At 43.9% G+C, this 15,646-nt stretch overlaps 1 protein-coding gene across 3 annotated transcripts in view; it reads left to right on the top strand.

Moving 5' to 3' along the window:
- The first annotated feature begins 5,895 nt into the window (after positions 1-5,895).
- Positions 5,896-15,646, top strand: part of LOC122542505 (leucine-rich repeat-containing protein 49) — a 271,158-nt gene continuing 261,407 nt past the window's right edge. For 2 of the 3 annotated variants that reach the window (XM_043680302.1, XM_043680301.1), the window contains exon 1: positions 5,896-6,674. In XM_043680302.1, coding sequence (XP_043536237.1) covers positions 6,633-6,674 — 42 coding nt within the window. In that variant the 5' untranslated portion in view covers positions 5,896-6,632. Of the gene's footprint in view, positions 6,675-10,972; positions 11,076-15,646 lie in introns of those variants that run through there. The other variant, XM_043680305.1, reaches the window with a different exon arrangement.

The following is a 15,646-nucleotide window of genomic DNA, read 5'->3' as shown; positions in this document are numbered from 1 at the left end:
AGATTGGGATCACTGTTCGGAGAGAGAGAGAGATGGGGATCAATGCCCAGAATGAGGAAAGAGAGAGAAAGAGGGTCACTGACTGGATAAAGCGAGAGAGAAAGTATCAGTGTTCCGAGAGAGAGAGGTCAGTGTCTGGCGAGAGGTGGAGGGAGATAGAGAGAGAGAGAGACTGGCTGGGTAGAGAAGGGGGTTGGTGGGGAGATGAGGTCAGCATCCTATGAGAGAGAGAGAGAGAGAACATCAGGAAACGAGGTCTAATGTCCGGAGTTGTCATGGAGTGAGGGCGAGTGTCTGGTTGTTGAGAGGGTCAGAGCAATGGGTCCAATGTCTGGCCAGAGAGAGGATAATTAATGAAGTTCAACATCTATTAAATAGCTAGCTGAAATTTATGTGTGACTCCTGGTGACTTGGGTGTTGGGTGAGCCTTTGGTTAGGAGAGATACTTTCGCCCTGTATCCCTGCAAAACACATATCTTCAGAGAGGCGGAAGAATCACAGTATGGGTGATATTTGGTTGGTGGTTTGCATGGATCAGGGACATGTTTGGTGGTGGATAAAGTCACAGTCATAGAGACATACAGCATGGAAACAGACCCTTCGGTCCAACTTGTCCATGCCGACCAGATATCCTAACCCAAACTAGTCCCATCTGCCAGCACCTGGCCCATATCCTTCCAATCCCTTCTTATGCATGTAACCATCCAGATGCCTTTTAAATTTTGCCACTGTACTAGCCACCACCACTTCCTCTGACAGCTCATTCCAAACACGTACCACCCTCTACGTGGAAAAGTTGCACCTTAGGTCTCTTTTATATCTTTTCCCTCTCACCCTAAACCTATGCTGTCTAGTTCTGGACTCCCCCACCCCAGGGAAAAGACTTTGTCTATTTATCCTATCCATGCTCCTCATGATTTTATAAACCTCTATCAGGTCACCCCTCGGCCTCCGACGCTCCAGGGAAAACAGCCCCAGCCTATTCAACCTCTCCTTGTAACTCAAATCCTCCAATCTTGGCAATATCCTTGCAAATCCTTTTTGAACTCTTTCAAGTTCACAACATCTTTCCGATAGGAAGGAGACTAGAATTGCATGCAATATTCCAAAAGTGGCCTAACAATGTCCTGTACAGCCACAACATGAGCTCCCAACTCCTGTACTCAATACTCTGAACAATAAAGGAAAGCATACTAAACGCCTTCTTCACTATCCTATCTACCTGCAACTTTCAAGGAGCTATGAACCTCCACTCCAAGGTCTCTTTGTTCAGCAATACTCCCTAGGATCTTACCATTAAGGTGTATAAGTCCTGCTCAGATTTGCTTTCCCAAAAATGCAGCACCTCGCATTTATCTGAATTAAACTCCATCTGCCACTGTTCAGCGCATCGGCCCATCCGATCAAAATCTAGTTGTAATCTGAGGTAATCTTCTTCACTTTCCATTGGACCTCCAATTTTGGTGTCATCTGCAAACTTATTAAGTATGCCTCGTATGTTCACATCCAAATTATTTAATTAAATGACAAAAAGTAGTGGATCCAGCACCGATCCTTGGGGTATTTCACTGGTCACAGGTCTCCAGTTTGAAAAACAACCCTCACCACCACCCTCTGTCTTCTACCTTTGAGCCAGTCCTGTATCCAAATGGCTAGTTCTCCCTGTGTTCCATGACATCTAACCTTGCTAACCAGTCCTCCATGGTGATCCTTGTTGAACGCCTTACTGAAGTCCATGTATAATGTCTACCCCTCTGCCCTCATCAATTCTCTTTGCTACTTCTTCAAAAAACTCAATCAGGTTTGTGAGACATGCTTTCCCACGCACAAAACCATGTTGATATCCCTAATCAGTTCTTGCCTTTCCAAATATAGGTACATCGTGTCCTTCAGGATTCCCTCCAACAACTTGCCCACCACTGATGTCAGGCTCACTGATGTATAGTTTGCTGGCTTGTCCTTACTACCCTTCTTAAATAATGGCACCACATTAGCCAACCTCCAGTCTTCTGGCACCCCACCTATGACTATCGGTGATGCAAATAGCAAGGGGCCCAGCAATCACTTCCCTAGCTTCCGACAGAGTTCTAGGGTACACCTGATCAGTTGTTGGGGATTTATCCACTTTTATGTATTTCAAGATATCGAGCACTTCCTCCTCTGTAACATGGACATTTTTCAAGATGTCACCATCTATTTCCCTACATTCTATACCTTCCATGTCCTTTTCCACAGTAAGCACTGATGCAAAATACTCATTTAGTATTCAAAGTTTAGGAGATTTGTAGCTCGGGTGCTCGTTGATGTAGTTCTGTTCGCCGAGCTGGGAATTTGTGTTGCAGATGTTTCGTCCCCTGTCTAGGTGACATCCTCAGTGCTTGGGAGCCTCCTGTGAAGCACTTCTGTGATCTTTCCTCCGGCATTTATAGTGATTTGTACCTGCCGCTTCCGGTTGTCAGTTCCAGCTGTCCGCCACAGTGGTCGGTATATTGGGTCCAGGTCGATGGGCTTGTTGATTGAATCAGTGGATGAGTGCCATGCCTCTAGGAATTCCCTGGCTGTTCTCTCAGAACAGCCAGGGAATTCCTAGAGGCATGGCACTCATCCACTGATTCAATCAACAAGCCCATCGACCTGGACCCAATATACCGACCACTGTGGCGGACAGCTGGAACTGACAACCGGAAGCGGCAGGTACAAATCACTATAAATGCCGGAGGAAAGATCACAGAAGTGCTTCACAGGAGGCTCCCAAGCACTGAGGATGTCACCTAGACAGGGGGCGAAACGTCTACAACACAAATTCCCAGCTCGGCGAACAGAACCACAACAACTCATTTAGTATCTCCCCCATCTCCTGTGGCTCTACACAAAGACCGCCTTGCTGATCTTTGAGGGGCCCTATTCACTCCCTACTTACCCTTTTGTCCTTAATGTATTTGTAAAAACCCTTTGGATTCTCAATAACACTATTTGCCAAAGCTATCTCATGTCTGTTTTTTGCCATTCTGATTTCCCTCTTAAGTATACTCTTACTGCCTTTATATGCTTCTAAGGATTCACTCATTTTTTTTTTTAAAACTGTCCCTGGTTCATTTTCTTATTTTCTATAGTAAAGATAAGAACAAATAGAAGCCACCCAACTATCATTAATCATGCTGCGCTTGCATTTCTGGAATACCTGGTGACTATTCTTGCTGAGGACATTACTGGTAACATTTGAAATATCTGACCCATCAGAGAAAGTGTCTCACTCAGAAATTGTGCTGGTGTCACCCTTTGTGGTTTCAGAGTTTGAGTGTTATTACGAAATCAGCTCCATTCATTGTGAGTGAATTCCTCAAGTGCTGCCCTTGTGAAGCTGCAGGATTGCCTCTTTATGATATATATCTCCATTCTAAATTATCCACTTGAGGCAGTCATGTGCATGGGACTGGATAGAGCTGGGATGAGTCACTTAACGTGAATTGGGTTCCTGATTCCAGATTTCAAAGGCCGGTTGATACTGCCCTGTGACCCGCCTGTAAGTGTTACCCATTCTCAGGATCCTTCCACTCACCCTGTTCATATTGAACATGAAGCTTTTCTGATCTTAGTCTGTACATTCTTGTACTCAATTTGCTCTCATTTCACAGAACATGTCCAGACTGGAACACTTCAGTTCCATCTGTCTGAGCTGGACTGGATCCCAGAGCTGAGAGTCAGATATCTGAGGTCTTGTAAACGCACTTTGGATTCACTTCCTGTCCAACTTTATCACTTGTATAAGTGGCTAAGGTGTTGAAATCATCAGCTATTTTATTTTAAAATGTTACCAGATGGTCAGTCAGGATTATACCAGAGCTTTTGGGGCGGCATGGTGGCACAGTGGTTAGCACTGCTGCTTCACAGTGCCAGAGACGTGGGTTCAATTCCCGCCTCAGGCAACTGTCTATGTGGAGTTTACACATTCTCTCTGTGTTTCCTCCCACAGTCCAAAGATGTGCAGGTTAGGTGAATTGGCTGTGCTAAATTGCCTGTAGTGTTAGGTGAGGGGGTAAATGTAGGGGAATGGGTTGCTCTTTGGAGGGTCGGTGTGGACTTGTTTGGGCCGAAGGGCTTGTTTCCACACTGTAAGTAATCTAATCTAATCTTTTAATGATTTATCCCAAAAGGAAAAGGTGACATTGGTCTAATTGTTAGCCTTTGAAATCATCCTCCTGAACTCAAATTGATTTCCTCCTAACATTCTTTCTCCATGTCTCTCTCTTTCCTTCTCTCCCTACTCCATCTTGTCAACCCAACCATGGACCTGCTCAGCTCCGTGACTGCACTCTCTGATGTGGTTTATAAACTAACTGCAGGACTTGTCCCTCGCCTAACATGTTCCTTGCAACCTGCAAGGAAATCGCCATCTCCACTTATTCTTTACTCTTTCCTCACCCACCTCCATCTTCAGCATACAATCCAAGCTTTTTCTAGCTGCAGTCAGTTCTGAAGAAGGGTCACTGGCTCTGAAACATTCACTTTGTTTTCTCTCCACATATTCTACCAAACCAGCTGAGTTTCTCTAGCTATTTCCATTAAAGTCTGGTTCTAAACATTGTCAAAAGAGCTGAATTCCAGAAATGAAGTGTGAGTCGTTGCCATTACATAAATATATTACAACTTAGAGAAAGCTCTCCATTGATTGAGCTAAAAGCAAAAGAAGTAGGAGTAGGTTATCCAACCCTTTGAACCTGCTCCACCATTCATTCAGCTTCTTGTTGATCTGAATTTCCTGCTTCTTCATAATTCTTATAGATTAAAATGTCTCACTCAGGCTCCACTGCTCCTTGTGTAAAAGCATTCCAAAGTTTTTCATTCTTCTGAGAGAAGAAATTCTTCCCCTTCTCCATCTTAACAGCAGATAGCTCAGTTTAAACTATTCACTTATTGTCGACTTTCCCATGAGGGGGCTTCCTGCGAGCATCACTGCTGTCAAGTACTGTCAAGAACCCTAAGTAATTGAGCCAGATTGCCTCTCATTTTTCTGAGCTCAAATTTGATTTTCAGGTACAATGATAATGTCCCTGCCTCTGGACCAGGAAGCCTAGGTTTAGGTCCCCACTGCTCCAGAGGTCTCTTATACTATGCCTGACCAAGTTCATTAAAAGTTATCTGTCAAAGTGGTATAAAAAAGTGGTGTCTCATTTTCTCAGGTTGTGAATGGTCTTTGGCATGTTCACAACAATATCATAATGCCCACCCTGAGGAGCATCTGCAGCATTGCCCATGGGCTGAGATGATTAGGAAAACAGAACATTGGCATTTATTGCAAGGGGGAATGGAGCAAAACAATAGGGTGGGTCTCACCATAGCTATATTTGATATTGGTGAAGCCATACTCAAATGCTACCTATGATTTGGTCTTCTTACTTCATGAGAGACATACTTACATTGAAAAATCTTCAGCATCTGGAGGAAAGTCCTATTTGTCCACTCTATCTATCCATATTTAGCTGATAAACTCATCATTCTGGTCTCCCTATTATAGAAAGGATGTTGTTAAGCTTGAAAGGGTTAGGAAAAATTTGGAAGGATGTTGCTGAGATTGGAGGACTTGAGCTTAGGGGAGAGGCTGAATAGGCTGGGGCTTTTTTTCCTGGAGCATTGAAGGCTGAGGGATGACCTTATACAGGTTTATAAAATTGAGGGGCATGGATAGGATGAATAGCCAAGGTCTTTTCCCCAGGGTAGGAGAGTCCAAAACTAGAGGGTATGAGGGGAAAATCTTAAAAGGGACCTAAGGGGCAATCGATTCATGCAGAGAGTGATGCATGTGAGGAACAAGCTGGCAGAGGAAGTGGTAGAGGCTGGCACAATTACATCATTTAAACAGCTTTTGGATGGGTACTTGAATAGGATGGTCTTAGAGGGACATGGACCAAATGCTGGCAAATGGGATATGGGCCCAATACTGGCAAATGGGATTCGATCAGTTTAGATAAGATCTGGTTGACGTGAACCAGTGTACCAAAGGAGTTGTTTCAGTGCTGTATAACTCCATAAATTACCTATTTTCTGAATCATCAATTTACGTGTAAAGACGTTGGGGCATCGAGAGAAGGAGAGTTGGTATGAACTAATCAAAATGGAGTTGGAGGACAAAGAAGGAATTCTGCTCCTCTGAGGTGCGTTGTTCGCCCGTCACTACTTCTTTACCAAACAGTGAAATCAATCCTACAATTTGATGGTAAAACCTCTCACAATATTACATTCTTACTTAATACCAGAATGTAAGAGAACAAAGACCGTGAGTAGGATTCCGTTGAGACATCATACCATTGAGATTTTGAGTTCTGTATTTTGCATAATAAATGATTACCATTGATCAAATCACAAGACTTTCAATACTGCAAAATCACAATTTTTTGGGTGTATCAACGTTTGCTGGGGACGCGGGAAGGAGGAGGATATGGCAGAGGCGGCTCTGGTTGTTGGGGGAAGGTAATGTGTGGGCACCGCCAGCACCGGAAGAGGCTGTTGTTTGTTAGGACTCCGGGCGAGGGAGTCGTGTTGAGAACGGGCAATTGTAACGGGGAAACGAGAGAAAGACGGACAGCGGGCGAGTGTCTGAAGGAAAGGCCGAGACAGCAAAGGTCGAAGGGGTGATGCTCCCCAGTAAGTACCGAGCTCGGCTGCTCGGCAACCCGGTGAGTACCATGCAGTAACCATGGAAACGGAGCGCGACGCTTAGCGGGTTCAAGACGAGCCCAGGTTTCAGGTCAGAAGGTCAGTGCTGAGGGAGCGCCGCACCGCCGGAGGGTCGGTGCTGAGGGAGTATTGTATTGCGATGGCTTGGCTGGTGGTGAGAAGGGCTCTGCCTGTGAGATCCTTTATGCATGCCCGGACTCTCTGCCGCACCGCACGCTGCTCTCGAAGCGGCTGCGGGGGGGACGAGACTGTCACACACCTCCTTCTGGAATGTGCCTACGCAGAAGAAGTCTGGAGAGGAATGCAGTGGTGTTTGTCGAGGTTCGTCCCGAGCAGCGCCGTGACGGGTGGGGAAAGACCACCGTCTAACATCTGCCTGCCTAAAGAAGAACAGGGGGCCCACGCAGTTATTTGGGCTCCGCTGGCGTCTGAGCTCAATGTAATCGCACCAAACTGTGAATATGAATGATTACCCTGTTTCGATACGTAAAAAAATGGAATGTTTACAGGATGATGACATGTCCAATTGTATAGATTAAATATATATGAATAAAGTATATTTTTGAAATAAAAAAAAATTGTATTGCGAAATGTCGATTATCCAAATTTCGGATTATTAGAACAAGATCGTAAGGCCACAGTGCTTGGATAAACTGTGTTATCCGGTATTGGATTATCTGAACATTCGATAAGGTTCGAATAATCAAAGTTCCTTTGTATATTGACAGATGGTAATCTTCGGCTGAGACTCCAAACCATGCAGTTACCTCATCAAAGTTGGAAGTAACAGGGATTAATAAATTTGTGTGGGCAAAACTGGCAGGTGGAGTTCAAGGTGGAAAATCACAGGTCATCTGCTTTGGACTTTGAGCTGTGTGAGAGAAATGAACCAAGAGAATTTTGCATATACTGTTGTCTGGTGGAAGTTTGGTACTCAGCCTCAAATTGTCAGTGAATACTCACTAATAAGTATATTTTTCCATCAAGGAAATTCCCTCTCACTACTTAGGGATTCTAAGGATCCTTGTATGCCTGAAAGACTTGATCCTAGAGCTACATTTCTATCCAATATTTTGCAGGTGTTTCTAGAAGATGGAAGTCATCCTTCGCTTGACACCATTGGCATTCCTTTTTTTGATTCCTTTTCCATACTAATTCTTGCTCGTGGGTGTTCTTGAAGAATTGTGCCCCTTCACATAAGAGTTTCCTCCAAGTCAGTTTCCTTTTGAGCAAGAGTCTTCCGTGTGTTGACAACATTGACTTCTTAGGAGAAGCATTGGAGGAGTCTTTGAAACACTTCCTTTATCCTCCTCTCATTCGAATGCCTTCCTTGAACGGGCTGAAGAAGATTTGCTTTGGCAGTTAGAACTCAAGCAACAAAAGCATGTGCTGGCCCAACAGAATTGGATGACCATGGCCTTGATGGTGGTACTGTTAGCGACTTAAAGGACAGTGATGTTAGTACACCTGTCTTCTCAGCTGATGCAGAGAATCCATCTCAAATTGTGTTGGCGATACTTTTCAAGGGTTTTGAAGTGGGGTCTATATGTAGTCCAAGTTTCTGAGACACATAGAGTTGGAAGAATGATTGTCTCGCACACAAGGTTCTTGGTGTCAACACAGAAGTCACAGTCATCAAAGACTTTCATCCTTGGGCTTCTGAAGGTGGGGATTCAACATCGCATCCAAAGTCAGGCTTAAGTGAGTGGTAGCTTTCTAGGTAAAGGAAACGTTCCACATTTGGCAGGATTTCTTCGTTGACCTTAATGGAGAGATGGACTGGAATTTGACCTGGATGGGTTTGTAAAGATTTGTCATCTTGAGGCTGGGGCCAGTTCTCCTATATGCTCCTATGAAGGCATTAAGCAAGGCTTGAAGATTCTGTTCTGAGAGAGCAGAGATGACATTGTCATCCACATACTGAAGTTTCACAAGTGAGGTCAGTGTTGAATTTCAACTGATTGAGATTGGCTACAGGATGAGCAGAAAGCTTTTCAATGTCCGTGCCACTGGGATGCTTGTTCTTAATAAGGTGAAAAATGGTGTCAGTGAAGATGGAGGAAAAGATGGGGTGATAAGCTATCCCTGCTTGACCCCTGTCATGACCCCAAAAGGATCCTGTCATATTTCAGTTGGTGAGGACTTTCACTGATACCTTTTTGTGGAGGAGAGGAAAGATGTTGATAAATTTTGCTAGACAACCGGTCTGACTGAGTAAAAAGTCTTGGAGACCGTGTAGAGTGGTATTTCTCTAGGAGTTGCTGAACAGTGAAAATCATGTCTATAGTTCCACAGTTTGGTTGGAAGCCACACTTGCTTTCAGGAAGAGTGTTGTCAATGGTCTGGGAAAAAGCACCGAGTGAGGATTTGGGCAGCAATATTCCAATGATGGAGAGCAGGGAGATTCCTTGGTAGTTCCTACTTTGTCTCCTTCCTCGAAGACATTGGTGATGGTAGCATGTCTGAGATTGGCATAGATTTCTTCTTTTGTCCCACATTTTTCAGGAACGGTTGATGGAGATGCTGGGTAATTCCTGCTCCTCCAACTTTGAAAATCTCTGCTGGAATGCAGTCTACTCCTGCAGCTTTTCTGTTCTTCATATATCTGATGGCAGCTTCAACTTCTGCTACACTAGGTGGGAGTCCAAGAAAATCTTTGATGGGGAAGTGAGGGATTTCTTCAAACGTATGCTCAGTGATGATTGTGTCATGGTTTGCGAGTTCTTTTGAAGTATTGTCTCCATTGGAGGATGATGCTTTTTCTATCTCTCAAAAGGGTTCCATTCTTGTTCTGCGCCAGTTTTGGGTCTGTATATTGCCTTGGTGGCACTGAAGAAGCACTGGGTGTCGTGCTTGTCAGCAAGGAGTTCCTTAGTTTTCCCACTCCACCGTTGGTTTTTGATTTCCCTAGTTCTTCTTTATTACTACTCCATTGCTGTTTGATGAATTGTCCTCTTTGCCTCATGGTGATATTGCTTTTCCAGCCATGAGAGCTTTCCGTTTCCTGTCAATGAGGTCTTGGATGAGTGGTCATTCTCATCAAACCAGTTTTGGTGTTTCCCAGTCTTGTACGTTTCCTTCACAGCATGATGGGATGCCTGTCTTCAGCTCTTTCCAGATTTACTCCACTCCATGAAAATACATGCTTTGGAGAGTTTGATGAAAGTTCACTAGTTCGCTTGGTTCTTGAAGCTGCTCAACGTTGAGCTTTTGTCTGAACTGTTCAGCTCCTTCTGATGGTATTTGATCGACTTTGAGAAGCGGATGAGCCGGTGGTCTATCAATGTTGTTGCCTGCATAGGTCATAGGTTTTGTAATGAGGACATCATTTTGGTCTTGGTGTCAAATGATTATGAAATTGATCCTGTGCCAGTGCTTTGATACCTCCAAGAAGTCTTGAACTTGCCTTTTTCATGGAACAATGTGCTGGTGATGACTAGCTGCCACTCCGCACACTTGCTGACCAGGAGAATACTGTTGGAGTTGCAATTCTCATCTCCTTCCTTTCCAGTGGTTTCTCTCCAATGTTGGACGTCCTTTCCAAACTTGGTGCCAAACTCCCAAAGGATGATATTTTTATCTTCCTTAAGGGTATTGGTAAGTATAGTATCCAGGGTGAAGTAGAAGTCTGAAAATGCTGTTACACATTAGCCAGACTCATGGTCCTTGACACAAGGTAAATCTGGTCTCAGTAGCAAGGAAACCTCAATGACTGGGATTCTTCCTTCTGTTTCAGCCTTCATTTGCTAATGCAACCAATGTTATCACACAAATATCTTTTGCGTGGATTGCCATTGAGGACTTGTTTTGTATTGAGCTTTGTCTGGTTCCTTCTGACATTATCGATTGGATGGGCGTTGCTAGGAGTGGAGAACACCTAATGGCATTGCTCTCTGGATCAGTGGAACACTTGAATCTCTCTACTGCAGGCGGTGGCAATCCACAGATAGGTAACCCTACAATAAGCTGGAGATAACAACAGCATATTGGTTGCTCATGGGATTAGTCAGGCTAGACAGTCCTGCAGATTTATTTTTAATGGTGATGGAAAATTAAACAACTAACTGGATGAAGACTCCACAAATGTCAATATCCAGTTCATTGGTGCATTTTCAACCATCCAAGACAACATCTTGGATGTTCAACTTAGTTTGATCCTGTGCCACTGATGCTAGTCTTCAGCCCATTTGATCCACATCATGTACCCATAAATGACTTGAAGGCACTGCGTGCAAGTTGGGTCTTCGGTCAGCGAACTGATGGAAGTTACCTTTGCTATCAAGTGGCATTGACACAACAATAACCTGCTCACTGACACTCAGTTTGGGTTTCGTCAAGGCCATCAGCTTTGGACTTCATTACAACTTTGGCCCAAGCAAGGACAACTCGTGGAATTCAAGGTGAGAGTGACTATCCTTGATATCAAGGCAGCATTTTATTTTTAAAATTTTTTTCTTTCTTTTTTTTTACAAGGTGCACAAATCTTTATTCAAATTCTCAAGGCAGCATTTTATTCAGTGTTGCATCATTGAGCCCTAGTAAAATTTAAATCAGTGGGAATTGGGAAGGTTAACTGCTGGTTGGAATCATATTCAGCACAAGGAAGGTAGTAGTCATTGCCGACCACTGACCTCAGGAGGTGATTGGAAGGGCATCTCTGCAGGTGTTCCTCAGGGTAGTGTTTTAGGTTCAACCATCTTCAACAGTTTAATTTTGATGAACTTCCCTACATAATAAAATCAGAATTGAGAATAATCATTTTGGTTGCAGAATGATCATCAAAATTCACAAATGAAACCTGGACAATACCAGGCTTGAGCTCGAAGCATTAGAATCCCTACTGTGCAGAAAGAGGCCATAGATTCTGCACCGACTCTGAAGAACATTCCTCCCAGATTCACCATGTTCTCTACCGTATCTCTGTTCATTTATATGTATCAACCAACATCCTGATACCACCTTCCATCTTGGGACATCATAAGACCATAAGACATAGGAGTGGAAGTAAGGCCATTTGGCCCATCGAGTCTGCTCCGCCATTTAATCATGGCTGATGGGCATTTCAACTCCACTTACCTGCACTCTCCCAGTAGCCCTTAATACCTTGCAAGATCAAGAATTTATCAATCTTTGCCTTGAAGACATTTAACATCCCGACCTCCACTGTGCTCTGTGGCAATGAATTCCACAGGCCCACCACTCTCTGGCTGAAGAAATGTCTCCTCGTTTCCATTCTAAATTGACCCCCTATAATTCTAATTCTATTTTGAAAGATCACAATCGACGTCTCCATTATTTCGTGAGCCATCTCCCTCAGAACTCTAGGATGTCGCCCATCAGGGCAAGGATATTGATCAACTTTTAGACTTTTTAGCTTTTCTAGCACTTTCTTTTGTAATGGCCACCATACTCAACTCTGCCCCCTAACTCTCATTAATTGTTGGGATATTATTCATATCTTCCACTGTGAAGATTGACACAAAGTACTTTCCTTATCTCCCAGCACCAGCCTTCCTGCATCAATTTGGAGCAGCCCAATGTCTACTTTTGCCTCTTGTTTGATTCTTATGTATTGAAAGAAACTTTTACTATCATTTCTAATATTACTGGCTATCCAGCATTCATACTTGATTCTCTCCTTATTTCTCTCTTTGTTATACTCTGTTTGTTTCTGTAGTCTTTCCAATCTTCTGATTTCCCAGTGCTCTTGGCCACTTTATAGGTTCTCTCTCCTTCTATGATACACTGTCGAAATACCCCCCACCCCAGATAATCATTCTTTTCTTTGGGATGAATCTCTATGCTGTGTCCTCAGTTACACCCAGAAACTCCTGCCATTGTAGCTCTACTGCCTTCACCGCAAGGCTGTGCTTCCAGTCGATTTTCATCAGTTCCTCTCTTATGCCCCTGTAAATACCTTTACTTAACTGTCACACCATTACATCCGATTTTGCATTCTCTCTTTCAAACTGTAGACTGAACTCTATCACATTATGATTGCTGCCTCCTAAGTGTTCCTTTACTTTAAGCTCTTTTATAATGTCTGGCTCATTACGTAGCACTAAGTCCAGAATAGCCTGCTCCCTTGTGGGCTCTACCACAACCTGTTCCAAACAGCATTCCATGAATTCCCTTTCTTTAGATCCACCTGCAATATAATTCACCCAGTACACCTGCATATTCAAGTCTCCCATAATCACCGTGACCGTGCCTTTCTGACATGCCCCATCTATTTCCTGGTACATCCTTGTGTCCCTGGTCCTGACCACTGTTAGGAGGTCTGTACATAACTTTTTTTGCCTTTGGTTCCTCAACTCCACCCACTTAGGATCAGAGGATGTGGAGTCTATGTCATTCAGTGCCACAGATTTAATTTCATTCTTAACTAACAATCCTGCCCCCTCTGCCCACCTCCCTGTCTTTTTGATAAGTTGTAAATCCTTGGATATTTAACTGTCAGTCTTGAACCCCCTGCAACTACATCTCTGTGATGCCTACCACATCATAATCATTCACGATGATTTGTGCTGTTAATTCATCTACTTTGTTACAAATACTATGAGCATTCGGGTAAAGTGCCTTAATGCTAACTTTCTTGACTTCATGATTTCCAACATCTCTCGTAATATGTCCTAAATTATCGTTCCTTTTTTGCTTTGTTCCTAGTCTGTCTTGAACTTAAACCCTGCACACATGCGAACCTGCTACTTATCTTTCTACTTGACTCCATACTCGCTGTCGCTTTCCCTTTCCCTTCCTCCCGACTCACAAGTTTAAAGTCCAAGTGACCACCCTATTTATCCTTTTCGCTAGAACACTGGTTCCAGATCGGTTCTGGTGGAGACCATCCCATCGGTACAGATCACCCCGGTTCGAAAGCTGATGCCAATATCCCATGAAATGGAATCCCTCTTTCCCACACCAATCTCTTAGCCACATGTTTACTTCCCTAATTTTCTTATCCCTATGCCAATTAGCATGACGTTCGGGCAGTAATCCAGAGATTATGACCCTCGATGTCCTGCACCCTGGCACCGGGCAGGCAACACACCATGTGGGACTCCCAATCTGGCTCACAAAAGATACTATCTGTCCTCCTAATTATAGAATCCCCTATAACAACGACGTGTCTTTTTGCTCCCCCCGTCTTGAATGGCCTTCTGCACCATGGTCAGCTGGCTCATCCTATCCACAGCCCTTTACCTCATACAGGGAGCAGAAATCTCATACCTGTTGGACAAAGTCAAGGGCTGAGGCACCTCCACTCCTGAACTCAGAACCTCCTTACTTGCCCCACATGATGAACTGTCCCTAGAATGTATTTCATTTCTGGACTTGACATCATTTGTTGTGGCTGTAGAAGTTGATTCATGAGTGGCCATCCCATTCATAGCTGGCACAGATGCAAAGCATTGCCTGAGATTTACTTGTGTCTTTTCCTTCTGGCAGGCTCTCTTTCCTGCCATCTGGCCATTTTGTCCTCTGTTCTATGCCTTCCTGAATGCTTGTCTCCAAGAACTTTGATTCCAGCTAGAATTTCCCTTCTGCTGACTCTGATCTTGGCAAGCATCAGGTCTTCCTTACAAAGTTCTTGCATTGCGGGTGAGGTCAATTAATTTCCCTCCAGTAGCAAGCTTGACGTAGAACATATTTTTTATGATGAAGCCATCATCCATCCTGTTCACATGACCCAACCAACAGCGTCACTACCAACTGAAGAGGACAAGAATGCTGGGAATTCCTGTATGCTGCTGTACTTTCATATTTGGTACTCTTTGGCTAGAAGATGCCCATTATTCATCTTGATAATGTAAATGATGTTTCCCTTGGCTGTGTGGTTCTAGAACCAGGGGACACTGTCTCAGAATAAGAAGTAGGCTAATGGGGATGCAAATAAGGAGAAGGGGGCTTCTCCCTGATATAGAGGAGACCACATCAGGAGCAATCAATCAGGTTGGATGAAGTGCAGGTGAACCTCTGCCAGATCTGGAAGGATTAGGTAGTTGGTTAGCTCGCTGAGCTGCTGGGTTATCATGCAGATGTTTTGGAAAAAAGAACACCAGCAAGGACGATTTTATAAACGGTGAGAAAATTCATAAAGCCAAAGTACATAGGGATCTAGGAGTGTGAGTACAGAATTCTATAAAGGTTGACTTACATGTTGAGTCCATGGTTAAGAAAGCAAATGTAATGTGGTCATTTATTTCAAGAGGGTTAGAATGTAAAAGCAGTGAGGTGCTGCTAAGACTTTATAAAGCTCTGATTAGGCCCCATTTAGAAAACTGTGTCCACTTTTGAGTCCCACACCTCAGGAAGAACAGACTGGCACTGGAGTATGTACAGCGGAGATTCACTTGGATGATCCCTGGAATGGTAGGCCTAACATACGATGAATGGATGAGGATCTTGGGATTGTATTTGTTAAAGCTCAGAAGGTTGAGGGGAGATCTAATAGAAACTTACAAGATAATACAAGGCTTAGAAAGGGTGGATGCTGGGAAATTGTTTCCGTCCGGCGGGAATATTAGGACTCGTGGGCACAGCCTTAGATTTAGAGGGGGTCAATTTAGAACGGAAATGAGGAGACATGTCTTCAGCCAGAGAGTGGTGGGCCTGTGGAATTCACAATCTCACAAGGAATTAAGGGATGGGGGAGAGTGCAGGTAAGTGGCGTTGAAATGCTCTTCAGCCATGATTAAATGGCTGAGTGGACTTGAAGGGCCACTCCTATTCCTTATGGCCTTACCATGCTGGTAACATCATCAATGCGACTTCTGTGAAGTGCTGTTGTTTTGTCGGCTTTGATTTTATATGGTCTAGTCTGTCGGGGGTGAGTGCCAATTCGGGGTCTTCTCTGTAGCGGTTTGTAGACTGAGTTTATGTGTTTGTTGATGGCCTTTTTGGTTGAAACCAGGCTTTCAAGAACTCTCTGGCGTGTCTCTGGTTGATTTGTCCTAGAATGGTTACTTTG

This window comes from Chiloscyllium plagiosum, chromosome 40 (assembly GCF_004010195.1).
Source record: "Chiloscyllium plagiosum isolate BGI_BamShark_2017 chromosome 40, ASM401019v2, whole genome shotgun sequence".
Taxonomy (NCBI): Eukaryota; Metazoa; Chordata; class Chondrichthyes; order Orectolobiformes; family Hemiscylliidae; genus Chiloscyllium; species Chiloscyllium plagiosum.
This window is presented reverse-complemented; position numbering and strand designations above follow the sequence as displayed.